The following is a 27,453-nucleotide window of genomic DNA, read 5'->3' on the forward strand; positions in this document are numbered from 1 at the left end:
AAATCCAGTACTCAGCCTTATGGAGTACTTCTGCATTATAACAATACCACCGGTGGCGCTGAGGCTGTGCTCAAGGCTCTGGTTATGCTGCAGGCTGAGCGAGTGGCACCTTTGGTGCGGTTGTGGGCTGCAGCCTCTGTGCGGCAGCAGCACATCAAGTGGTGAAAGCTCTGCTGGAACACACTCGTTTTCAAAGGTGCTGGACGCTGGGAGTTAGGGCTCTGCTTTCAGCCTCTACCTCTGCTACTAATCTTCACGTGATCTTTGGCAAAGCACTTATCTTCTGTGTTCCCCAGCTGCAAAAATACTTTGGTACCCGGTGCCCCATCCTGTTTTTCATTTTATTTATTTATTTTATTTCACTGGTTTAGCTTAGTTCAGAGTTAGGTTATTTTGGAATTCATTTTCAGATCACAGATATATCACTTACCGTACAGTGTTATTACTTTAAGGTGCACCTTATTTTGTAACATGTTATACGGTTCTATGTTTTTGGAAATATTTGCATGTGTAAATGAAACTGCAGGTCCATACAGTCTCATTTTCTTTGCTTTGCTTTTTTCTTTTCCCCTGTAAGTTCTTCTTCACAGATCTTAATGTCAAAACAGTGAAAGAGTTGCCCTGGGTTGTTGTCATCTAAACTCACTGGGAACTTTTAATCATGTCTCAGTGAGCCAAAGACAGGATTGGCTTCCTTTTATAAATCCCAGCTGATGAAGATAAAAATTATAGAGTCAGAGAATCAGACTTGCTGAATCGTTTGAGTTGGAAGGGACCTTTAAAGGTCATCAAGTCCAGCTCCCCTGCAACGGACAGTGACATCTACAGCTAGATCAGGTTGATCAGAAAACCAGAGCATTTTACTTTAAAAATCAGCAATGGTAGTTATTTTCAATGCAGTAGCATCTCAGATTATTCCAGGTACACAAGCACCCCCTTACACTGGGGTTATTACAGAAACCTCAAAAAAAAAAAAAAAAACAGTTAAAAAACAAATGGGGTTTATGGTGCTAAACACCTGCTCTTTCATGGAGAATGCAACCCATCTATTGCATTCTGATGTGATGAGTGCTCCTGTCTTTTCTTTCAGCTGTACAGCATGCATCTTTTACTATTGCATGCTGAAATGTCACTGTTACAGATGATATAGTCCATATCAGGAGCTCAGAAATTGAAGGATCTCATGGTATCTGCCCATGCTGGGATGGGGTGTGCTGTGTGCCAACCCTACCTTGCCTCCACTTTGGTATCGCACTGATATGTTTTCTATGTTTGCTGATGAAATTAATGTATCACACTCTTCTCTGTCCAACCCCACAGCTGAAGGCAGATGAAAGGATCATCAAAACAGAGCATGGGCTGCTGATCCGCAGCTTGCAGAGGAGGGATGCAGGAGCTTATTTCTGCAAAGCCCAGGAACACACCTTTGTCCACACCATTGTAAAGCTGAATTTAAATGTCATTGAGAATGGGCAAATGGAAAGCACCCAGAAAACTGAGGATGAGGAGGGTCGGGTGAGGGATTTGCTGACAGAGTCCCGACTGAGGTACAAGGACTATATCCAGCTCGTCAGCAGCCCCAGCTTTAGCCTGGATGAGTACTGTGAGCAGATGTGGCACCGGGAGAAACGGCGACAGCGAAACAAAGGTGGTGCCAAATGGAAGCACGTGCAGGAGATGAAAAAGAAGCGAAACCGAAGGCATCATGAGCCAGCCAGGCCACCATCCACGTAGTTTGCAAACACTATTTAAAGAAGGGACACTTTCCAAGAAAATAAAAATACTGTGTTTTGTTTTTGTGCATCTTGCCTATGAATTAGTACTGCTTCTTATTGAAATAAGATAACTCATCATTGCTATTAATCTGTACATGACTGTACAATGGGATTTGATACCTTATTGGAGTACCACACACCAGGCAATAATTCCAAATGCATTCATTAAAAAGAAAAGATGTACACTTTTAGCTAATTTCTGGATAGCCTGAGGCTACGTGAGCTGTGTTCTCTACTTTCTGCATAATTTTCACATAGGATTTAGTATCCGTGTTCCCATGTTAATATCTGCTGCCATGTTCCACCCTAGACGTGGCTCCATTTCAGGAGAGGGCAGATGTATTCGTAGTTCTTTGGCATCTTTCTTAATAAGAAGCATGGTAGAAATGTGTGACAGATCTGCAAAAATACCCGCTAATTTACCCATTGGGCTTGTATACAGGCACATGGGTGGGGTTTGCTAGCACAGAGAGGCTCAGCAAAAAATCAAATTAAGTATTGGCTTAGGGACAACATTGATTTTCCCCATTTAAAAAAAAAGAAGTGAAAGCATAATCATAGTTTAAGAGAGGGAAATTATCGAGCTTTATTCATTTGAGTTTGATGGCCATCAGTTTGCAGTCCATCTGCTGAAATGAAATGTTGTCTCTAATTGAAACTGCCAGTGAGATGCTTGGGAGTAAATTTCCTAAGTGGTGTGTGGGAGGTATGTGCACAAATCCTATTAACAAATAATGGGATTCCTGCCTGCGCCTCTCTCATCTCTCTAAATGTTGTTCACTGGCTCTTTCTCTGGCCCTTTGCTAGCCTCATTTTATGCAAAGGAAAAGAAAAATAAAAGACAGCAAGAACGCTAAAACAAAAGACGATGAGGGAAGATATTTAGTAGCTGAGACCGGTGCTCTTGACACAGAGCTGACATTCCTCAGATGTGTGTATTCTTTGGGATTTTCTCCCAGAGGTCTTATGTATTTTTAAGTTGAAAATTTGCCTTGTTGGAATCGATACTTTTATTATAAATAAATAAAACAAGAGATGTCCATGTGTAAATAAAACTTGTAAGTTAGAAATATGGTATGTACTATGATTCCATTTGTAAAGTGTTCCTTGTGCCTCAGTTGGTATTTTGGTTGTAACAGTGTAAGTCTTTTCACATAAACAAGAAACCCTGTCCTAATTCTTGCCTATTTGACATCATCACGATTGCATTGAATTTATTCCTGATATGCAGCAACAAACACAAGCTCCAAATCAGGCCTACTATCTCTTCTCATGAGTCACAGCCCCCCTCTCCCCTCTTTCAGCTAACCCCCTCTGTTTTGCCTTTCACGCCTTTTTGAGTGTGAAATGACAAATTAACCACTTCTTCACATGGAAGAGAGCTTCGATGGATACCAAAATGACAGACTTTACTCATTTTTCATGCATTTTACAGATCTGGAGAGCAAAGTCTGTGGGAAACCCGTGTAATTGGTGTGCACCTCATTAAGGAACTGAGAACGCTGCCTCGGAAAGTTGTAGGTTCTCCTTTACCCATGCTGGTGTTTGTACGTGCATTCAGTCCCAGGTTGATAACTGCGTAGATAACAGTTTCATTACTGCTCGTTTCCTTTCTGTTGAAAGTCAGATATGGCAATATGTACATCAGACTTTGGAAAGGAATCTCAGCTTACCCACACTTCCTGTAAAACCTGAAAGTTGCATTTGCATGTGCTGTATAAAAGCCGGCGATACTGTATGTCATTAATTTTAGATGCTTTTTTTTAATAGGAGATATATGAGTTAATTAGGAGATATTAGATAGCATGCGTACAATGCTTTGATAGTGTAAAGCACTGAGTGCTAATATTATAAAACATGTCTGTGGGGAAGAGGGAATTTCTCATCTCAAGGCTTTTAATTAGCAGAGAGACTGATACTGAAGACACTAACCAGGAGTACAGTTTGAACACCTGCCCGGAACTTTTTTGTGTTACTTTTGCAGCACAGGAGGCTCGTCATTTTGAGCACCTTGATTTTAAGGCTAATTAAGACTATTTAAAGGAGGTTTGGGGGGCTGTTGAACTACTAAATGTAAAGCACCTTGTGACTGGGATACTCAAATATTCTTGGCTGGAATTTTGTGATGTCATAATACAGAACCTGCTCAATTATTCCTTATTAGATTTTTATCAGTCCATTAAGTCCCATTTCTCTGACTCAAACATTAATTAAATGTGTGGAACCTCAGCAAGACTATGGAATAACACATGGTCTAGGTTTACATGCATTGACAAAGAGCCTACTCTTCTCTCCAGCAGTGACACAGTACTTTAATTACTGCATTTCAGACAACTGTCATCTCATGTTTATTTAAAATCAAATCAGTTCCTTTCTTCCATGTTTTTTTCTCCTCCATGAAAACTAAATCACTTAATTTATGTTTAGATATGACTGGGGGCATGTACTCTACAAATGAAACCCCCACACTGACTTTAGTAGAAGTCCTGAATGACTAAGAGTCTCAGTGCTGGGAGCTGTAGATTTTAATGCTTGAATTAAAATGTTATTACTCTTAAAAAACAACTTTCATTTCTTTTATTTCAAATGTTGTTGCAGTGAGATTCTTTTTAAAGAAATTACCTCAACAGTCTGGGTAGCATAAAACCCCAAGGGAGATATAAGGACACTTCCATTATGGGGAAAAAAATTCAATATCCTCCAAAGCAGTTGGCTGTACTGGGTTCATGCCACTCCAGGGAGAATATTTAATAATATTGCGCAGATAAAAGTCTGTGTTTTGATACATTGGATAAGAAGTGTCCTAGAGCTGTCAGGGCCAGCACAGCTCCTTATGCTCCATAGATTTTATATGTACAAGGAGGCCAGAGGATGTTGGGGACCATGGAGTTAGTAGAACTGATCAATGGTCACTGCAGAAAACAGGTTTTCAGGCAGGACTCTGTAATGCAAACACAGGAGTAAGGGCAGGAGGAGCCATGAGTCTTTCTGCAACCTGAAGTCCCAGATTGGGGTGCAGAAGATGAACTCACCCAGAAACTAGACCAGCAGAGGATCAGAAATGATCTTTCTCTTTTCAGAAAAGTTAATCTTGTGCATAATTAAGGGCTAAAACAAAAACCCGCCTAAAATTCAAATTGATGCTTTGGGGATCAGTGGGGCTGTTCTGAGCGGTACTATGAGCCACAACAGGCTCATAGTTAAAATGAAACTGAGCCTTGCCTCCTGCAAGAGCTCAATAAAAGTGAAGTTCAACAAAGTTTTGGTCCATGGTGGAAAAAAGGTTGCCTTCACCTTAATAACTGCAGTTTTTAAACAGATCCCTTAGTGCATATGATACAACATGGATATTTGTTTACATGTGCATTCAACCAGGAATCCAATTATTAATACATTATCTTTTCTTTCAGTAAAACCTTTCCACTGACCCTGCTTCAGAAAATGGCCAGTGCTTGACTGAACTGCCGTGGTTTTAAACAGATTCCTAGAATAACCAGCACAATGTGAGCTGTAGTTATAAAAATGCTGAAAACTGACATAATCTTTAAAGCCCAGCAGGGCTCTAAGCTCTGTAGAGATCTTGCAGTCAGTTAAAATAAAACAGAAAATGGGATTAGCAGGAAAAGGAATAAAGTATTAGCACTTATTGTGATAAACCAGTTCCGTTACTGGAAACTGTTCCAACAACAGGTGTGAATGTGTGTTCATGCCATAAGCAAATACTTTTCTCTCCAAGCAGCTAAACCTACTCTTGCTTGAGATATCTCAGAACCTGAATTCTCTCCAATTCATGAGTAGATTTTGGATCTGGTTCTCATGTCACTCATAAAGAAGTAATTAGGGTAAAAGCTACATCTTCCCTCTAGTTCATGTGCTTTTGAGATCAGAAAATCCCTACAGTTAAAATGCTATGAAACGTTTTATCTAACCATTATAGGTATTGATCTACATTTAACATTTCAGATAACTAACTATTGCTTGTTATTATTGCTCAGTTATTCACATAATGAGCCCACGTGTCCCATAACAATGTCTCAACATTTAGTAACAACTAATGGAAATTGATTTTACTAAAGTTTTGTTATGTGAGCATATGTGTATAGCAGGAATGTTATGTTCATTTTGTAACAGAGGGTAATTGCAAAAGACAAATGTGGTTTTCAAGTGTTAAGATTCAGATTGGCTTCAACTGACAGCAAATATTAAAAGCCTTCTGGAACTGAATCACAGCCTCAGGAGATTATACCGTAGTTCTAGTCTAGTAAGGAGCTTATAGCATAGTTCTAGTCTAGTAGTCAAAAAGCCAAAGCAGTCTGCTTCCCTGAACCATGTATTTGCCTAGTTCCTCTTGCAGTTGAGGTATGGAGGTCTAAGGAATGACATCTGCATGAATGGAAAATTAAGCCCAGGTGTCTCTCTAATATATTCTGTTACATTTTAAAAACCTTAAATGGTCTCTATTGTAATATTTTACCATAGTGTTGCTAATATTACCCTGCACTAGGCTCCTGTAACTAGCTCGTGTGACATTCTTTGCAATTGTAATCCAGTTTTCAAGGCTCGTAAATAACTTCATTTCAGAGAACATTAAAAAAAAAGAGAGAGGTAAGTATGAGCTTAGTTATAAAATTCTAAAAAAGATTTATATGATTTTATTTCTGTATATCAAAATAGTGAGTGTCCTTAAATATGTTACAAGCATTAGTATTTGTTTTTCTTTTCTTGATCAGGTGAGGTATACATAGCAAAACATAATCTTGAGATCATCACTTGCCAGTGTGTGGCTGAAACATCTGATGGCTGAAGGAAGGATGGATTTTTATGAGGTCTGCTCTGAAAGTAATGTCCTATTTTATTATGTTGGCCCACAATGTCAGAGGTGGATGTTGGTGGTATGGCAGTAGAGGATGGATTTTGTTGCCGTGCAACAGATGGTAGCAGAAGAGCAGTCTGACTAAATGACGTCTGTCATGGAAGTGTGTATGGAGCAAAGGTATGTCATTCAACTCCTCTGTGTGGAAAAAAAGGTACCCACTAACATTCATCAATGCTTGCTGAATGTTTATGGAGTATAAGTAGTGGATGTGAGCACAGTGAGGTGGTGGGTGGTGCTTTTCAGCAGCAGCAGCAGCAGCAGTGGGTCACCACCACTGATGCAGATTGTTGTGAGTGTGGCATGCAGGCTGTTGTTAATTCCTGGCAGAAATGCATAGCTAATGGTGGTGGCTATGTTGACAAATAGTGCTTCGTAGCTGAGAATTCGCTCTAAGAAATGGTGTTGTTGTGCTTTTCCTATCTGTTGTAGTTTCCATTGAAATAAATAGATAAATAGGAGAAATTGCTTTTGGAGCAACCTATGTACTTGCTCGAGTTTTCTTTCCACAAATTAAGCCCATTGTCTCCTGCCTCTGAGAGACTTCTGTGTCACGTAACTGCCTCTGTGTGGGGAAATACTGCAGGATCTGATATTTCCTTGGTGCATAAACCTCCCTACAAACCTAGGGTATCACAATTTGCCTTCTGACAATGACTTTCCTAAGCATCAGCTTTTGCATTCAGTTGCAGATGTGAACCAAATACTGTGAGGTAAATTAGAGACCAGGTGGGCTTGCATTTACAAAGAAAATTTTTGGGACTGTTGCTTAGAACTCTCCTTTTGCCTTTTACATATGTGTTTGCTCCAATTTAAAATCAAAGTATTTTGTTCTTTAAAGCATAAGATTTTCTATTTCCTATAAGATACAGAATAACATTTCCAGATGTTTCCCCTTTCCCTTCCCCTTTCCTTTCCCCTTTCCCTTTCCATGTAGTTGGTTTGTCTTTTGTGATCTAGCCATTTTCTTCATGCTGCCTCTACTACTATAAGTGTCCAAAGCCAGACACTTTCTGGGGGGTGCAGTATCTGATAAAACAATGAGATGTATAAGGACCATTGTGCCCTTTATCTTGCCTAGTCTGAATTTAAGAGTAGATTTACAGAAGGTAAATTGAAATTCTGAAATTTTATCAGTGTAAACGGATAGAAAAATGTTAAGATGTTATTAGTTCTGTTATTTATCACTTGCCAGAAATGTAAAAATATGAATACATCAACAGAATTTCACAAACTTACATTTTCTAAATTTATTTTCATATTTTAAAATGTTTTACTAAAAAAAAAAGCATGTTTATTAAATTGCTTTTCATGATGAAAATAATTTTTCTTAATTTTTTTTTAATAAATCTATGCTTTCAGACCTGACCCTCATATCAGGAAAAGATGGGGAAGTTCTATGTGGAAGTGGAAGATATTTCTTATTTTCATGTGTACTCAACATTTTAGAAGGATAAAAAAAAGCCAGCATCAGAAAATGCTCACATTCTCTTTTGGGGGCTTAATCTGTAGAAATGAATTACAACAACCACATTTACATTTTAATAGTGTCTGTCAACATATTTCAGCTATAAAAACTAGATACAAATCTATGAAAATACAAGTTGGAATAGACTATCTCCAAATGTTTTTTAGGTTTTTTTTGGATGATGCATTTGTCTCCATTCCCCCTCTCCCAGTGGCTATCTCAGGATGTATACTGGCTGGGAAGAAAGGAAGAGATTATAAAAGCATATCTCCAAATTCCAAAATGAAAAGTCACAATAAATACGCTGGCGATAAGGATTATGATTAATACCTGACACTTGACCAGTAAAGACTACATTTTCTCCTAAGGTGAAATTCATCACTCCTTCTGTAGCCCAGCAAAAGAATTATATGCCATATGCCTTTTTTAATTCCTAAGACATAAGGATACTCAGGCTGACCTTGTGAATGGGGTTGAATTTCACTCCGTAGTGTAACTTTCTGTAGAGTAATATGGGTGAAACATTTTGAGAAGTGTATCTATTTGTAAATGCTGCAGCTAAAGGAGTTAAAATGATAACTGAAATATCACTTATGACTAATAATAAGCTGTGTTTGCCATGCCTGCTGTTTTACTGAGATTTCAATCTAATACACAAAAGTGACTGAAACAATGTATATTTAATTTGAACTATAATAAAAAGCAAATTCTGAGTTTTGGCTTATTTTTTAAATTCATTTCAAGCTACAGTATAAAATGTGAGCTTTCAGTGAAGCAAAATCTGCAGCATGTCATGGAAATGAAGACTTGTATGTTAACGCAAGTAACCTAAAATGCTGTACTTCGGAAGCCTCACCTGTGTAATGGCTTTCAGAGCTTCAGCCTCCATAGAGAATGTGCTTATGACCAACAGATTAAATCTACAAAAATGTCTTCAAGAACCCATAGGCCTCGGTTATTTGGATTAATATGTGCAAAGCAATACATAATAGGCAAGTCTATGGTTATTAATTTCAATTCAATAACAGCTTTTTAATGCATACATTTATAGATGATTAGCAACTACTGTTGTTCTTAAAAACTGACATTGTTTTCTACAGATGCCCTCCAGACAAGTCAATGATCCATTCATCTTGGAGAGCTCAGGAACGCTTTGGCTCTAAGGGACGGTCTACTGCCCCCTCAGATTATTTTCAGGATGGGGATAACTGGGGAGAGGGAAGGGCTCTTCATTTTTGTAATGAAGTACTGTAACCTCCCTACGTGGTTATAGAAGAGGTAAATTTCTGAGAAAAAGTCTTTAGGCTGGGAAACAAATAGGCTCACTGGTCCAGCTCCTTTTCTAGCCTTCAGCGCAGCCCCCTGTGTTTCACAGGATTTATTGAAGGCTAAGGAGGATATTTTGTTAGCAGACGGTCAGCGTGTCATTCCCAAGGACATCCACATTGGTGCACTCAAGGATGTCTGCTTCCCAGTCCCATGCTGTGTCCATTAGACCTCGATGCTTCTGACCCATTACTGAGAAAGGTCCCAGGATACTGCTGGCCTGAAAGCTGATGCCGAATCCCAACTGTGGCAATAGCCTTCTGCTTACCTCCATTCCACCTGCAGTTGCAATTGGATATGGTATTCTTCATTTTTGAGCCTGAACTCTCATTTCTGCATTCCCGTGCACTGCTAAACAGCTGTCGGGTTCCCCTGCTCCCTCCCCACAGGTGGCTGCATTTGATAATGTCTCATGTAGGATCAATCTTGGTCCCATTGAAGTAAGTGGGAATTCTGCCAGCATGTCCCAGCTCTGGTCCAGCCTCCAGCTGGTAAAGCACTTTCAGCCCCTGCAGGAGCAGAGATGCTCTGCGCAGGCTGCCTGATTACCCAGGCTCATTAGCAGAGACGAGTGTAAGAAAGGAAGAAATCCTTCAGCTCCCTTCTGCAGCTCAGTACGAACTTACATGCAGCACTGTTTTGTGTGCACTCACAGAAACAAAAGCTAATTAAGCTGAAATCTGTCATTTTCTCTGTACGGATTTAGCAGGGTCAAACTTCAAGACAATTAGTGATGAGTCTCGGGAATGAGCAAACAAGCTCTGCTGCAGTTGCTTTGACACTTTTCCAGCACTGATTGGCTTACTGAGCAATCTCTGCTCCTCTCTTTGCAGTGCATGGTGCCTCTTTCCAGGCTATTGGAAACCAGAAGTGTTGTTAGCTGAGGAAGTCTGTGCTTAAAGTAAGAGGTATGTGGTAAAATCTGTCCCTTCATGATTCAAATCACGGGAAGTGTTCTGGGAAGTGTTCACACACAGAATCCATATGTACTGTGAAAACAAGCAACTGGGAGCTAACAGTCTGTTCATAATCATTTATACTTCTGCAAAGTAAAATATGGTGTAGAGGATGCTATGGGGTTCATGTAGTTACCACGTAGAGTAATAACCGCATCAGTGCAGAATGAGAGTCTGGAGTTCCCAGGCACATTTCTGCAGGAATGCTCCTCAAACACTGGATGAAAATGTACACCAGCACACAATTTATGAAATGCTAATGCACATTATCTCCCTGCCCACTTTTAAGTTAAACTCTTCAGAACAGTTTTAAACTGAATATGATGGAAAAATTTGGTGAGCATTTTTAAGAGTTGCTAGACGAAACTTAAGTATTGTTAAGACAGGGAATGACAAACTTTGACTCGTTAGCCAAAGTTTGATTCTTTACCTTGCAATAAGAATGTTAATGGCTGTCAGTTTTTACATCTATCAGTGTTGCAGTTACAGTACATTACAGTTATGTCTTCCAGTATTAAATCTTTTTTCACATGCAGGAAAGACAGTCAAAAAGAGCAAGCTGCTCCTTTCCCACTTATTTCTTACAAGTAGGTGTGGTCCATAACATTCTTCTATGAAAACTTAGTTGCTGTTCTCTTTTTCTTTTTTTCTTTCTTTTTTTTTTTTTCACTCATAAAGAAAACAACCACAACCTCTCCGTGTTTGGACTGCATCTGCTAACACATACTAGACTTGCTTCGCTCTGTGATTGGGATTATTCTCAGCAAGCTGAGCATAGGTGTTGGCATTTGTAGAGCTGGAACTGTTGTTTTAGCTTTGGAAGTTGACAGCTTGGGCACGTAGGAGCCTTTTTTAAAATATTCACATGAGGGCCATTGTCATGATGGTTTATTATTTAAGGAAACACAGAATTTTGTTACGGAATCGAAGTGATGCCCACTTTAGGTAATATCCATTTTGCTCCATTCCCCAAAGCATATCAATGGACGAAGGCTTTTTGAAGAGCAAGTTTCCAGATATAATACAGGCTAAGTTGCAAGAAAGTAACAGGAAAGAGTGAAAATTCTCCTTTAATGGACTAAAGACTAGCTTTTCTGTCTCTTGATCTGACACAAATTAATGTTCAAAGTGTGTTTTAATTTGTATTTTCCAAAATGCTTTTAAGGTAAGGAAGGTAGAGGTGATACAATTGAAATATACCTAGGGCCTGCATGCATTGCACTCTATGAGAACTGCTGTTGCTGATGCCAAAAATGAAAATGTATCTAGGAGGGTCTAATATATTTTTAAAAGCACCACTACTTTCAGTTGAGTGGTAAAGAGTGATCTAACCTTGTAATGTGAAATTGCAAACTCATTGTCAAGTTGTATCACACCCAGCATTTCAGAGCCAGCCATTCCTAAAGGCTTGCTATAAACTTGTACTTGAGGGCTGAAAGCGATGCCTCCTATTTTATGATGTTGGCCTACAGTGTCAGAGAAGGATGTTTGTGTGTTTGTGGCATGGCAGTAGAGGCTGAATCTTCCCACCAATATCCCATTACATTTTGCTGCCATGTGACAGATAGCAGTAGAGGAGCAGTCTGACAAAATGACATCTGACATGGAGGTGTGGATGAAGCAAAGGTGTGGCATTTAATTCCTCCATGCAGAAAAAATTACATCCATTGACATTCATTGATGCTTAATGAATGTTTATGGAGACCAAACAATGGATGTGAGCACAGTGCAAGTTGAGCTGTGTGTGCAACATTTTCCTAGCCATGATGCCATCACGTCAGCTGTGAAACAGTGAGTCACCTCCACTGATGCAGATATTTACAAGTGCAGCATGCAGGCTCTTGTTCATCGCTGGTGAAAATGCATAGCTAATGGTAGTGATTATATTCTAAAATGGTGTTCTGTAGCCAAGAATTTGCTCTATCAAATGGTGTTATTGTGCTCTTTATGTCTGTTGTAGTTTCCATGGAAATAAAGAGGAGGCATTACTTTCAGAGCAATCTACATATAATACAAACAAAATCAGCCACACTTGGGAACTACTTGTTGCATGAAATTTAAGTCCAATTTCTCTAGGAGACCTGGATTGATTCTCCACTTATATACTTTTGAAAGACAGTGAAGCCAGTGTTCTATAGATGAGATGAATGCTCAGGGAATCTGCTGCAAATACTGTTGGGCTTGAAATTTTTGCAGAAGTTTCACCAAGAGACTGTACAGTTCCTCCATACGCAAGAACTTGTGGATATGCATGAGTCAGAGGTGCACTGGGAGTAACATCAACATGGCATGCTACAAAAAACTTAGCAGCAAGATTGCCAGTCAGTGTTGTTTTAGCCCTCAGCTGGCTTCTTTTACCTTCCACTTCATCCCCCTTTTTTGTATGCTTCTTTGTGTTCTGCACCCCACTTTCCATCTTTCTGCAGGAAGCCCCATTGTAAAAATCCAGAGCAAATAACATTCTGGAGACTAAGCAGTTAAACCAAAGTTTTGGCACTGTGTCGCAGAGTGGCAGTGAGCTGAATTGAGGATTAAGCTCTAAATCACATTTGTGATACAGAGAAATGAGCAAACTCTAAGCCTAACTGTAGCTATTGCATTTCTCTTTTCCTGCATTTATCTGCCTTTTGTTGCAAAAACAAACTTAGTGCATTTGAGCTTCAGTTGAGCATGGTGGTATCTGCAGTATGCCACTAGATAAAGAGGAGGACAGCATCAGTTAGGTTGAAACCCAGTGTTTTGAACAGGAAGGAGTTTATGGTACTTTTCATTTTTCAGAATGTTCAGATCTTTTCACCTAAGCCAAAATCTTGAGAATCTCTTCACTCTGCTTTAAGACATTTTCAGGAAAGAGTTCGAGTTTCTGCTGATGTACCTCTTGTACCTTACAGAAGGTAATGTCAGTGCAGAATATTCTGCCAGGTCAGAAACATATTCTCCTTTCAGATGGAATGGACTGTGAGTAAAGTATTTTGCACAAGACAGGAATATTGCAGCTTTCATTTCAAATGACTTTCTTTTATGAAAAGAAAATCTTAGAAGAACATAAATAGGTAGCTGTTGCAATTAACATTCTTGAAGCTATTTGTTGTTTCCTTTGTCCCTTTCTCTTCCAGCTGGAAAGTATTTTTATTTCCTGTCATAATTTTTTTTCATTCTTATTCCTGAGGAAATGGCATATTCTCACGTGGAGCATGCTTCAAATTGCATTCCTGATCAGAAGATTTAAAAGATGGTGAAGAAAATAAAAATGTTTTATTTTACTTACTACAATATAAACTTATTTTAGTAGAGGTGTCTTCATATGAGGAATTCACAATTCACTTGTTGCATACTTCAGCTTCATTCCTTGGTCCTTTTCAGTGTCGCTAAAACACCATATGAAAGTCCTCCATGGTAAATGAAAATGCTCTGGAATAAAAGTGGTAGGAAGCACATGCTATTTTACGCACTGATGCAACTTCATTCTGTTCCTATTAAAAATCTTTTTTCATGAGTGCTCTTGTCCTTCTTCTGCACACACGAACCTATTTAACGACACTAAATCTTCTGGGTTTTATTTTCTAGCTTTTGTTGTTTGCGTTATGTGTTCTGCTTTTGTTTAGACTACAAGGAGACCTTCTTTATTCATAACAGAATTTAGAATTACATTTATGGATAGAAGTTATTTGAAAGTGGAAAACATAATACACAAAATCTGCCAAAATTTCAGACATAATGTTGGAAGTTTGGTTTATGCAATGTGCAACCAGTTGGCTAAAATGAATGTATATGTGGAAGACTGCTGTATGTCTTATGCTATATTGCATTTTGTCATACACTATGGTTATTCAAATACCAATTTTCTTTGTTTGCCTAGTACAAACTTACGTTTAGTTACAAATCTGAATTTTGGCTGAAGCATACATAGGGTATATATACATATTAAAACAGTACATGTTTTAAGATAGTTGAAAAGATTTAAGTAAATCTAAGTCTCAAAGAAGCATACAAAACTTTTAGCTACCACAACACCTTTGGTGTTCATAAGCTAGATGATATTGATAAGAGAAGAAAATTCAAAGTATGGAATCTTGATCATAACTTTCTGGGAACAATGAGAGATGTTTGCACAACTTTCACTGACACATCTTAATATATATCACAACAAGCATTTGTAAGGTAAAACCTAAACTAGCCAAATGACAAGGAGTGTGTTGTGAGCATCACTATTTCTGAGGAGGCAGAGTGAATAAAAATTCTTCTGCTGAAATGAAAACTGCAGTTTTCTCTTACTCTTGATAAAGAACTAAAGGAAATGATAATGTGTTTTCTGCTTAGTATTATTTTGGGAAAAATGCATTTGTGGACATGCTGAGTGTCAATCAGAAAAAATAAGTAAGATACACAAACGTTGCATATTGGTCCCTATGTCTTTGTGGACATTGTTGCAAGACTGTAACCTTCAAAATGGAAAAATAAAAAGCTTTCCAAGCATTTTCCAAAATGCTTTATAGCCCTTACACAAGGAACTTACTTTACTACAAAAGATATTGTATAAAAGGCTACTGGCAAAAGTCGTCATTATCTAGCTGTGTCATTTGTAGCTTTAATTCCTATTGAATACAGGATCCATCTGCTCATTGATGGCAGGATAACTGCCATCATTCTCACTTGCTTATCATAAATGATATATCTGAAAGTACCAAAAATGTGATGGAGTGCAATCCCAGCCCTTGGTCATTTCCTTAAATAATTCATAGTTAATTTAGTCCAGACTGATGTTCTTCCAGCATATTGACTGAATTACAGCTTCAGTAAGTTCAGTCTGATCTTTTATAAATTTCCAAAGCATTCTAAAAAAATGCTATCCCTTATTAATTTTTCTAATAGCCTGCTTATATTTGTGCTCCATTTCAGTGCTCTGCTGTTGCATTTGAATCTGACCCATATGCTTAGCTTACTTCTGTGTTACAAAGACAGCTTTGCTAAGCCTTAAAATAAGTGTACTGTAGAGTTCAAAGAAGAATAGCTATGAAGTCTGAAACTCTACAGACCAAGTTTATGACTTATCAGCTACATGGAGCTTCATCATAGACTGAATGAATCTGAATGTGACTTACATATGTAAACTGTTTTTCTGTAGGCTGCTTTTCAAATTTCAAGAGTTCCATATCTAACATTATTTAAATATGGGAAAAGAAAGCACTAAAACACTGAATCTATTTCAGTCTCATCTGTCTAGGTGATTTAATAAATACCCAGGATTCTAGTTGCAAGTGGGAAAGTTTCATAATCTTGCCGTGTTTCACAGGTTTATCTGAAAGTTAATCCCAGAAATGGATGTTATTATACAATCATTAATCCTCTGTCCCTTTATCCAACCTTAAAAATAACCTAAAATCCCAAAATTCAAAAAGGTGTTTATGGAGATCTAAAGAGTAGCTGAGATTCACCTATCTCCATCTTTAATTCAATTAACTACTATTTTATCCACTCTTCCTAGCCAAAGCCATTCAAAAGTTTATTCAGATGAAATCCTTCTGATAAACCCATCAATGAGGTGCTAGTGAGCATCACATTTGGTCACAAGTGGAAAAGAAATCTTCTGAAGAACGAAGAATGGCCAAATGCTGCCACCCGTGATTCCCTGAATACTGTTTGCAAAGAATGTGGAGGGATGGGGGGACATGAGCAACACTGCTATGAGGAAAGGCTGAGACAGCTGGGGCTATTCAGCCTGGAGAAGAGGAAGCTTGGGGGGATCGTATCAACATCTATAAATACCTGAAGGGGGAATGCAAAGAAGATGGAGCTAGGTTCTTCTCCACTGTGACCAGTGACAAGACTAGAGGAAACAGGCACAAACTGGAACACAGGAGATTCTCCCTGAGCATCAGGAAGCACTTATTTACTGTATGGGTGACTGAGCACTGGCACAGGTTGTCTAGAGAGGTTGTGGAATCTCTGACTCCTTGTAGATCTCCAAAAGCCACCTGCACGTAGTCCTGGGCACCCTGCTCTGGGTGTTCCTGCATGAGCAGGGGTTGGAGCAGATGGTTTCAGATGTTCCCACCTCAACCACTCTGTACACAACCATATACTGACAATAAAGACATGTCCTTCTATTATTCAAAATTCCTTCCAAATTAAATGCTTGAAGCAATTAAGAGAGCAAATAAGATACAAAATCCCTATCTCCTGCTTTTTGGCAAAGCGACTATTCTTTAATCTTAAAGTTGTGTGTGGCAGCAAAGTATGACATTTTTGTTGTACTGAAAGACTGCTTCTTTATAGATTCATTTAACACATAATGCAGTACATTCATGGAGATTCATTTTACTGGGGAAGAAAAAAGTCTTAGGGCTGCATTGTATTTCCACGTGACTTGACCAAAGACACACACTCTCTTTATAACTTTAGAATCTCATATCATTAACTGACCTGCACTAAGCAGGACTCTATTGTTGTCTTGTTGAAATCTTTTGACCTCTCCATGATTAGTTAGATATATGTAATAGGTGATGTAAGCAGGGTTGAAGAAATGAACTGTAAGTTTTAGTTTGTCATTACTCCTCACATACAGAGTCAGTGTCAGAAGAAGATTAAAATTGATTAAAATAAAGTAGCTTCTATTCTACCTCAGCTAAAATCAAATATAGAGTTAGTTACATTACTTCAGAGTCTAGTAGACCAAATTTTCTTTTGAGAGCTTCAAATGGATCTATGCATATAAAAAATATTATGCTAAGTGAATGTCACTTGATCTAGTGATATATTTGTTATCAAACAACATTTTATGTGAAACTACTAACATTAAAATTTCATGTAGAAATTAAATTTATTTTAGTTGCATAGTATTGCTGGAATTCATGATGAGATTTCCTAGATTTTCTGCCAAGTACTTTAAATGTTTCGCTAAGTCACTCATATTTAATTTTGCAACTTTTCCTATGTAATTTTAAATATGGCATGGCTCATTATTTCAATGTTTGCAAATGTCAGCAGGCTAAATATCAATCAGTTACTTTGTTGTCTAGAATAAGCTGGGAAATAAAAAGACAGAGAAAGAAAAAAAAGCCAAAAATGAATAACAGCAACAACAAAAAGCCTTTTTGCAAATCAAAGTAGAACTTATCCTGAAATATCTTTTATATCTTTTTCATGAGCGTGTTTGTTTATTTTTCTAATAGCATCAGCTTAGTGTCAACCATTACATACTCTCATGTGCTTTAGCATGAAGGAATAAGAATCCAGTGGAATTATTTTTTGATTTACATTGAGATATTGCCTTCAACTATGAATTCAGTGTTTCCAGGGAGTCTGACTTCAAAGAAAAGATTTTCAGAACCATGGCATTATACAATTTCTAGCATGATCACGAGGAATTGACACAAATACTTTGCTTTTTCTTATTTCCAGCTAGGAAAACACCGCTAAACATCATTCCAATGCCTTGTGGAGACAGATGGCATGTGATAGCAAAAGACTATTTCAGACAAAAATATGCTCACTCTTTATTCTTATCATTCTAATCATTTTTGCCAACTGTCCCTTATTATAGTAATTTGTGTGCATATTTTCTATGGATTCTTCTTTCAAAAACATAACCCAGACTTCTAACATTTTCCATGCTTCTGTGCTGAACCAGATCAAACCTGGGTCACCAAAGGAAAGATGCTTATATTTTCTGTGTGTGCTTTTTGCCACCCTGTTCATATCATTTTAAATATCTAGTTAAATCCACACAGGCTGGTTTTATTTGTGCATTTAACCTCTGCAAAGGTGAGACCAATAAAGATCATATCCAACTGTCACTGTGTTAGATCAAGATCTCAGCACAAACATATGGTACAGAAAGATTTAGGTGTATAACCCTGGAATCTGGATTTGTGGCATAGAATTTCTCATCTTGGTAAAAGATGTGATTGTCAGCCATACAATTTTCTCAGCTTATGTAGCTGGAGGTCTGGCATGGCTATAACTATCACTACATATTATAAGTAGAAAAAGGCCAGACTTTTATACACAGTTTCTGAATACGTTCCACTGAATAATTTAGTAATTAAATCTGTCTTAATACAATTTTACTGACTTCTGCTATCCTTGAAGGAAAAATGCTGACTGACAACTGAAGGCTTTGTTTGCTCATTTTCCATCGGACAGTGTGGAGTAGTAAATTGCGCTTCTGTTCATTTCCTCTGCTAGAAACATCAACTTCTGGAGACAAAGTATTACTCTAGAATGAGTGGTCAATCAATTCCAGTATAGCATTTCCTATGAAATCAAATATGTATGTATACTTAAATAAAGTTTAAAATATCCCTTAAAAAAAATAAATATATATGTATAATTGTCATCTCTGACAAAACCCTGCACTGGCACTATATTGACAATGCAAAAGCGAGTATTACAGAATAGATCAGGACAAAATAAGAAACTAGAAGTACAAGAAAAAAACATATTTTAAGGGTTGGTTATTTATTTATTTATTTTTCCCACATGCTTAGTTACCCTGGATTACTGGCCTTTACTGCACCCCTAAGAAAAAGAGAGATGGATCAGAGGTAACAGAACAGACTCTTTATACTCATATAAGTTGTATTTCAGGGAAAGAAATAGAAAATTCTGCTTTCCAAAAAGAGTTAAATTTCATGTCCACTACGCTGTTAATACAATATTCTACAAATAACAAAACATCTCTTTTATTTTTCTGTAAACCATTTTCCAGGACAATTTTATAATAAGAGAAAGCTTCTTATTAGAGGATAATTAATTTCCCTCACAGATTTTTTAATATCAAAACAGATTTTTTTGTCCATGTATAATGTTATTAATGTAGATTCCATCTTCCACTGTGAACTTGCACTAAGTTGAGTAACTATTTAGATAACCCTCAAAGGCAATACTTTCCTGCAGACACATGACTATTGTGGTATGAATCATTAAAACAATTTACTTTACTGAAAAGTAAAAATAAAGCAAAATTCTGAAAGAGGTGAGGTTTTCATTCCCATGCTGTCTCAGAATTTATTTGCCTGTTAACAATTCCATAATAACCTAACCGGTCATACTGCATTCCTGATTCATCCAATAACTTTTTTGAAAGTTGGAATGCTAATTGCAGAGGTGATTATTTATAATATCCGAGTGCTTTATTCAGGGACCCATTAAAAGCATAAACATTGAAGACAAAGAAAGGTTACAAATGTTTTAATAAAAAGAAATATATGAAAGCTTTATACAAATATCACTCCTACACATGTCCAGATTTTTAAATAAAGACTTCTAATGAAAATAATGTTTTCCTACAGAGGATCCAATGTTTTATACTAAGCAAAATAGGCTATTTCACTCCCAATATAGTTTTTCACTTTACTTGACAGTGTTTTTGTCAAGATTTTCATGTGGCATTCTCAAAATCAGATGTTTTCTTAAAGCCATGGTGTTAAGTGAGTAAGTGTGACTTTCAGCTTGTATTTCTTAAAAGAAGTCTCCCAAAACCACAACTCCAAGTGATTTTTGTTTGTTTTGTGGGATTTTTTAACAATCTTGTTACTGGAAAGTCAATCTGGTCACTATCTGGGATTACAATATCTTGCATTAGTACTGTCACCAATCCACTTTTAGATGAGTATAGCACCTCTGAGAGCCCACAGGACGAGTGGCATCACGCACCGTTTGCTATTCCTTTGCACATATTGAATCATCCAAAAGTATTTTTTTTGCCACATCCATGATTCATGTGCTAAATGCTGAACCATGCAGAAATAATAGATTTTACTTTCACATATTCATTATTCCATGAGAGCTTTTACACGGCATTAAAAATACTCCTCCCATCCTCACCCCTCTCACAACCTGTTAGATCCTCATGACAATTATTCTCCAAAAGAGCAGGTTGCTGCACTTCTGATTAGTTTTTTGATGCTGTTAAAATATGATTTTCATTGAGACAGAAATGCCCTGCAGGGGCTATTTCAGTTTAACTTTCACAAAATTTGATTTTGGATAGACAGAGAAGAGAAAGAAAGAAGCTATTTAATCCTCCTTTACTGAAGCATACCAGCCTTATGCATCAATGCATAATGACACTGAGCAGGGATCAGACCGAGGTTGAGTGTACCTGCAACAAACTGATCTTGTGGAGAGCTGAATATTTCACATCACCTGTTAATGTTCTGCATTCACAAGCTCAGTTTCAGACTAACACTTGAAATCATCCTTTGAAACAAGACCCTGAAGTTTTCATTTTCAAAATGATATTTTAATACAGTTTGAAATTTTACAGGTTTTGTGAACTTTTGGTATGCCTTCTGATGAAAAAAACAAAAAGCTATGAATGGTACTATGAGAGGTAATTTCGATCCCTCATGTAACCCTAAACCTGAATATTTCCTGCTCCACTGTAAGCAACTTAATTAGGGGATATTCAATGACTCCAAGGTATTTTCATAATGAATTAATATTTTCATAACATATAAGAACATTCTGGTATAGATTGCAACAATTTTTCCTTAATTTAAACTGTTTTATAATTTTTATATCACTTGTTCTAAGCCATGTTATTTCTAATTTCTTTCATTTCCTGGTTATTGGGTAATATTCAGCCTGAGACACAGTATGAGCAATTCACTCCTTTGCTTTGCAGATCCAAATGTGTGCCACATCAGCGGAGAGAAGGAAGAGTATAGAGTCAGTGAGGGAACAGAAACTTCTGTGGATGGACTTGGAAGGACAAGGAAGTTCCCTGGCATTGTGCGGCAAGGCAAATCTGCAGCACATGTAGCTAACTGTTTTACACTGTACTTTTAAAGCTCCCTGCACCAAATTGTTGTATGACTGCAGATATAGCTATGTGTTTAAAATAATCAAGACTACAGCATGTAGTGGCAGCATGAGTATAGGTACAATTTGAATGAGGATCAACATCTGGATTGTAGATGCCCTCCTGTGGAGTTAGGTAGTCCACACATCTGTATCTGAATACACCCTGCAGCAAAAACATACCCTTACACAGGGAACAGGGCAACATCTTGACCTCAGAAACATTCATTATAGCCAAAGAGGGATTTTTTCTGAGAAAATGTTCTTACCAGCTCTAATTTTTAGTCGAAGGGTAGAGTAGGTGATAGCTTGTGTTTGATGGGGTGAAGAGAAAGCCATAGCAAAACTCTCCACTGAGCTCCTCCTGGGAGACCATGAATGAATTACACCTGACAGACGTTAGTCACTTAATGAATAATTGGAAGAACCTCAGAAACAGCGGTGATGAGAGCACAGTAAGAGCCCATGGACAATAAATATAATCATGATGGTAACAAAAGAGTGTCTAGCTTCAGAGCAACATGCCAAGATGATGATCTAAGAATCTAAACTGGCTAAAATATCAACAGATCAAAGTGAGCAAGGCTGAGACATAGTGTCATCCTTCAAATTACAGATTTGGGTCTGAATTTGCACTTAAAAACAACAGTTTGATGTTCTTCCCACTGAAGTCTGTGGCAAGCTGCCAGTTGACCTCAGTGGGAAAAGACTTAAGCCAAAAGCTACTGTGCAAATACAATGTGCAAAGTGCTGGACTGGAGACTGGAAACAAAGTTCACAGTTTACGTGCCTGAGAATACGGGGGAGGGACGAAAAAGAAATGCCTAAAGCAAATAATAAAGTACAACACACAGCCTAGAATGAAAAGTCACTGGAAGAATGTAAGTTAATAAAGGATGGAGAAAAATAGAAAGAAATTACCATCAGCATCTCCTTATAGGAGAAGAGGATTTGGTCTTTAATCAGATAAGCAAGACAACAAAGATATTCTGGATGTTGATGCTGGCAATCTATTGCTGGGATAGCCCTGAAGAGGACAAGTTGAATAGAACATTAAAAGCAATACATTCTACTTATTTCTGTTAGTGTGGGCATGGTTGAGAATTAATAAGATATATATCATTAATATATCGATATATTAGAGTAGGGAACACTTTACTTATGGGTCTGTAGGATTAAATGTAGTAACTACATATATATATATATGTATATAAATGTGGAGTAAAACAAATGCCCTTTCTAAAAGAATGAATAGAGCAAAGCAAGTTCTGGAATCAACTGGAATGGTGAAAAAAATACAAATTAGAAAACAAAAAGATTCATCCATTTTGTGAAAAAGTTCTTAGGAAAAAATTGAGCTCCTGCACTGATTCCTCCTGATGATGAGACCTGCATTTTGAGAAATCAGTGATGCTAAAAACAATCTTAACTCCCTGACTAAATAGCAAATGACTAAAATGATTTGACTGAAAACTTTAAATTTAAACGTCACATTCTTGACAATCTGTGCCTCCCTGTAAGAATGTGTTAGGTGTCTGTCACAATGGATCTGCCTTAAAACACAGTACCATAAGTGAAAATAACCCAGAACATTGCCATTGTTATTGCCCATGCCTAGGCATTAGCTTCCTGACTTTGATGTGTGTTTGACCTCTTCATCCTATTAGCTTCCATTGCACACAAGTGCCAAACCATTCCTAACATCAGCTTTTTATGGAAAGGTGAGAATCTTTATACTTAAACCCATCACTGGAGCATGTGATAGGGATGCCAAAGTTATTGGTGATCTATGCTGACCCAGCTGGTCCATCAGGAGGACACAAACCTCTTAGATCTTGTTTCATTGTTGTGGTAGGTGTTTGTACTCCACTATGAGGGCAGAACGTAACCCACTGAGCTGCCTGGCAATTAGCAATCAAAATTACTACTTTGTAATTTTGTGCTTGTAATTTTACTGACATTACTAGTAGCAGCAATTCTAGTATTAAAAAAATAAAGATTAGCACTAACAAGATTTTTCCCTTGTTGCGTGCTCAAAATTTTTGAGTGTGGTTGTTTTTTTTTTTTGGTTGTTTGTTTGTTTTGAGTGTTCGGGTTTTTCCTGAACTTTGCTTTAGAAGAAAGTTTAACAGCATTTATGGTAAACTAAAGAGTGAAAAAATAATGTACTATATTTAAAATATAAGTATTAAAATTAAAAAAAAAAAATTGTTCATTTCCAAGGCATACTTGACATACAGATTCACCTCGCTTTTGTTTAAGAGCATATGAGGGCTGCTCCAAAAGGAATGCCTCCTATTTTATTTGATTGGCCCATGACTTCAGAAGTGGATGTTGATAGTATTGCAGCAGAGGCTGAATCTTCCCACCAATATTCTATTACATTTTGTTGCCATGTGACGGATGGCAGCAGAGGGGCAGTCTGACAAAATGATGTCTGACATGGAGGTGTGTATGAAGCAAAGATGTGTCACTGACTTCCTCCATGTGGAAAAAATGGCACCCACTGATTATAGTTTCTGTGGAAATAAATAGGAAGCATGACTTTTGGAGCGACTTAGGCATATATCTGAAATAAAATGTGTTGATTTGAAAAACAAGTTTTCCTTTGAAACTATAGATACAAATGCTTCATTTTTATAACATTTTAATACTTAATTTCAGTTCCTTTTGTCATTGTCAAAGACAAGACAATCAACATTTTAATTGAAAAAAAAATTAAAAATCACTTTTTTCTGTCTGAACCTAGATGTGATCAGCAATAGCATAATCATCATTAACAGTTTGTTCTAAAGGGTTCAGCCTTGTCTCTCACTGCCTGTTTGGTTTCTTCGAACTCAGCTGTCTGATTGTCACTCATCAGAATTTCTGTGGGCGAATCAGAAAGAAAAGAAACAACACAAAGTCACTGTGTTCTTTGCATTACTTGTGAGTAATTATCAGCTGAATCTGAAGCATCTTTTTCTGCAGTTGTTAAAATATTAAATCTGTCTTTGTAAATCTGAAGTATATAAACAATTCTATATAAGAATGGCAGATAACAACGTGAAAGGTCTGAGGCTTAACCAATTGCTCCCTGATGTCAAGCTGAGAATCAACAGAAATAATCATTTTGGCATCAGACAGGAGAAGTCAAAGGTCAAGATTTAAAGCTGTCACAGAGAGATTCTTCAAATCAGCTAAGCACGTGCTTAATAAAGCATGTTTGTTGTGTTTAGGGATTCAGAGCAAAGCGTCATGGGAATGGGAACGAAAAGTCTCCATGAATAAACTGGGAGAATTGTTTTATATGAAAAGTCTTTCCCACAAATATTTTTTAACATTAACAAGTCTGTAGAAAGCTGGTAGGTAGAGTTCTGATCTTTCTTATTTCTCCTCAACTAATCAGATTTGTATCAAAAACATATGTCTATATATAGTTTATTGAAGTAGAAAATAAAAACAGAATCATAGAATCACCAATATTGGAAAAGACCTCCAAGATCATCCAGTCCAACCGTCAACTTAACAGCAATATTTCCCCACTAAACCACGTCATTCAGTAGAACATCTAAAATATCTTGAACATCTCCAGGGTTGGTGACTCCATCACCTCTCTGAGCAGCCCGTTCCAGTGCCTGACCACTTTCTCAGAGAAGAAGTTTTATGTCCAGCCTGAATCATCCCTGGCACAATTTGAGGCCATTCCCCCTCATCTTATCTCTGTTACATGGGAGAAGAGGTCAACCCCCACCTCATCACAACCTCCCTTCAGGCAGTTGTAGAGAGTGATAAGGTCACCCCTGAGCCTCCTCTCTTCCATACTAAATAATCCTAGTTCTCTCAACCGCTCCTTGTAAGACTTGTGCTCCAGACCCCTCAACAGCTTCTCTGCCCATCTCTGGACATGCTCCAGGGCCTCAATGTCCTTCTTGCAGTGAGGGACCCAAAACTGAACACAGTACTCAAGGTGTGGTCTCACCAGTGCTGAGTACAGAGGGAGATCACTTCCCTGTTCCTGCTGGCAACGCTATTTCTGATACAAGCCAGGATGCCACTGGCCTTCTTGGCCACCTGGGCACACTGCTGGCACATATTCAGCTGAGCATTGATCAATACCCCCCAGCTCTGTTTCCTCTACACAGTCTTCCAGGCACTCTGCCTCAAGCTTATAATGTTGCCTGGGGTTGTTGTGGCCGAAGTGCAGGACCTGGCACTTGGTCTTGTTGAACTTCATGCCACTGGTCTCAGCCCAGCTATCCAGCCTGTCCAGATCACTCTGTAGGGCCTTCCTACCCCCCAAGCAGATTGATTCTTCCTCCCAGCTTGGTGTCATCTGCAAACTTACTGAGTGCTTTCAGCAACTTCATCCAGGTCCTAGTACATCAAAAACTGCAGTTGCCTAGCATATTGGCTAGCCAGAGCAGAAGTGATGCTTTTGTTATTGTACCAATGCAGAATAGGAAAAGATAACTCCTGTTGCTGAGAATGCTGCAGAGCACCAGCAAAGCTGTGGACTGCTGTCCTCCACACATGAGAAGACAGCTAGCTGTGCAGTCCTGCTTCATGTCAGTGGACCACATCAATTCAAAATCTGGATGAAGCCTTGGCTTGCTTGGGGTGCTGTTTCCTACAGAAGCTCAGAAGCTCAGCTGTCAACTTGACAATATGATCAAATAGTCATCTATTGTAAGTCCTCAAAATACCCGTGCTCCTTTGATAGCTACAAAAACAAAACAAAACAAACAGACTTTCTACATTTACTTAACTAGAAAAATTACTCTCTCACCTTCTCCAGCAGATGCTAATTTATTTTACTGTCAAGGACAGTAGGATCAATGAAACAGGAAGGAGGCAATCAACTCAGTTCATGCAGTATAATTTACCCCTGATTCCATACTTTATGCTGACTTTTCAATCAAAGGAAAAGGTCAGAGACATGCCTTTGCTTAAGGGTTAGGGATAATGAAACCATAAATATAGCTCACATTTAAAATGAGTAAAGTATTAAGCATCTTATACTGATACACAGTTGTTCAATTCTGAAATTTTGTTTATTTATGAAGTTCTCTGTTACTCCTCCGAGCGGTCAAGAGAGAAGGGATGTATCTGGGTCACCTTTTCAAATCTCAGACTGCTTCCATAGGACATGATAAAATTTTGAGGTCAGACTAAGAAAGCTTTTCTCATGTTGTTGAGTGCAACATGAGAGTTCCCCTGATATCCTTCCCCAGCTTTACACCACAAATTTTTAATGTGGAAGTTGATCCTTTGTGATCAGCTGGAGCTTTCAGAAGTTGAATATTTTGCCACTTCTTAGAGAATGTCTCAAATTCATGGCTTCTTGAAACTCTGACCCCATGGGTATGAATATTAAAACAAAATACCTGTATATGTAGTAGGAGCAACATACAGGCTCAGGATATACAGCTAACTAGTGTCATGAATGCTAGAAGTTAGGTAGGGAGAAAATAAGTGTACAGAGACTGCAGGTAGAAAGTTAAATACAGAGAGAGACTGCTACAAGTAGCACTGGCCATGCCATCAACTTTGTCTTCTTACTTTTCAATTGTAATTTGGAATACTTTTGAGCAAATCTCCTATTTGATTTCTTAGATCTCAACATCATTCCCATCCAAAGCACTTCCTGTACTATTTATGGGATTAAGATTTCTATCATTTCTTTAACTTTTTCCTCAATTTTTGTGTGAAGTTTTATTTTTCTTACAGCATATTTAACACATACTGCAGACCAATGAACAAATATGCAGAAGCACTTGAACACCTGCTGCTTCTGTTGACACAAGCTGGTTTTAGGTGCTTTGCAAATAATGTTCCTAATAGTTTCCAAGACTATCAAATAAAATAACTGCTTCTCATTCTCTACGACTTAAGCAAGGAAATCTCCTTTTCCTTTCCGTGGCTGGCCAGGCTGTGCATATGTGACACCCAAGTTGGAGATGCTGGAATCCATTGCATGAAATGAGCCATCAAGTTAAGGGAAGGATATAGCAGCAGCAGAACTGCTTTACCACAGTACATCACTAATCCATCTTGTCCAGCATCTTGTCTCAATTCCGAATACTTAAGAGGTGTTAAATGCAGTTAGTGCATATTATATTATAACGTAAGGGATATGTCTTCCTCACTCTGTCTGGTGATCAGTTTATACCCTGAGGCATATAGATTGAATTCACACTGCAATTATTCAATACTTTCATTTTCAATGCCCAGAAAATGCATGTTTCTAAATTTTGCGACATCTGACTA

The 27,453-nt window shown here is 37.9% G+C and overlaps 1 protein-coding gene across 5 annotated transcripts in view; it reads left to right on the top strand.

Annotated features, from left to right (window-relative positions):
* SEMA3D (semaphorin 3D) overlaps positions 1–2,847 on the top strand; it is a 142,596-nt gene extending 139,749 nt beyond the window's left edge. For all 5 annotated transcript variants that reach the window (XM_021384443.1, XM_021384441.1, XM_021384440.1 and 2 more), the window contains one exon: positions 1,321–2,847. In XM_021384443.1, the coding sequence (XP_021240118.1) occupies positions 1,321–1,734 (414 nt within the window). In that variant the 3' untranslated portion in view covers positions 1,735–2,847. The remainder of the gene's footprint in view (positions 1–1,320) is intronic.

This window comes from Numida meleagris, chromosome 1 (assembly GCF_002078875.1).
Source record: "Numida meleagris isolate 19003 breed g44 Domestic line chromosome 1, NumMel1.0, whole genome shotgun sequence".
Classification (NCBI taxonomy): Eukaryota; Metazoa; Chordata; class Aves; order Galliformes; family Numididae; genus Numida; species Numida meleagris.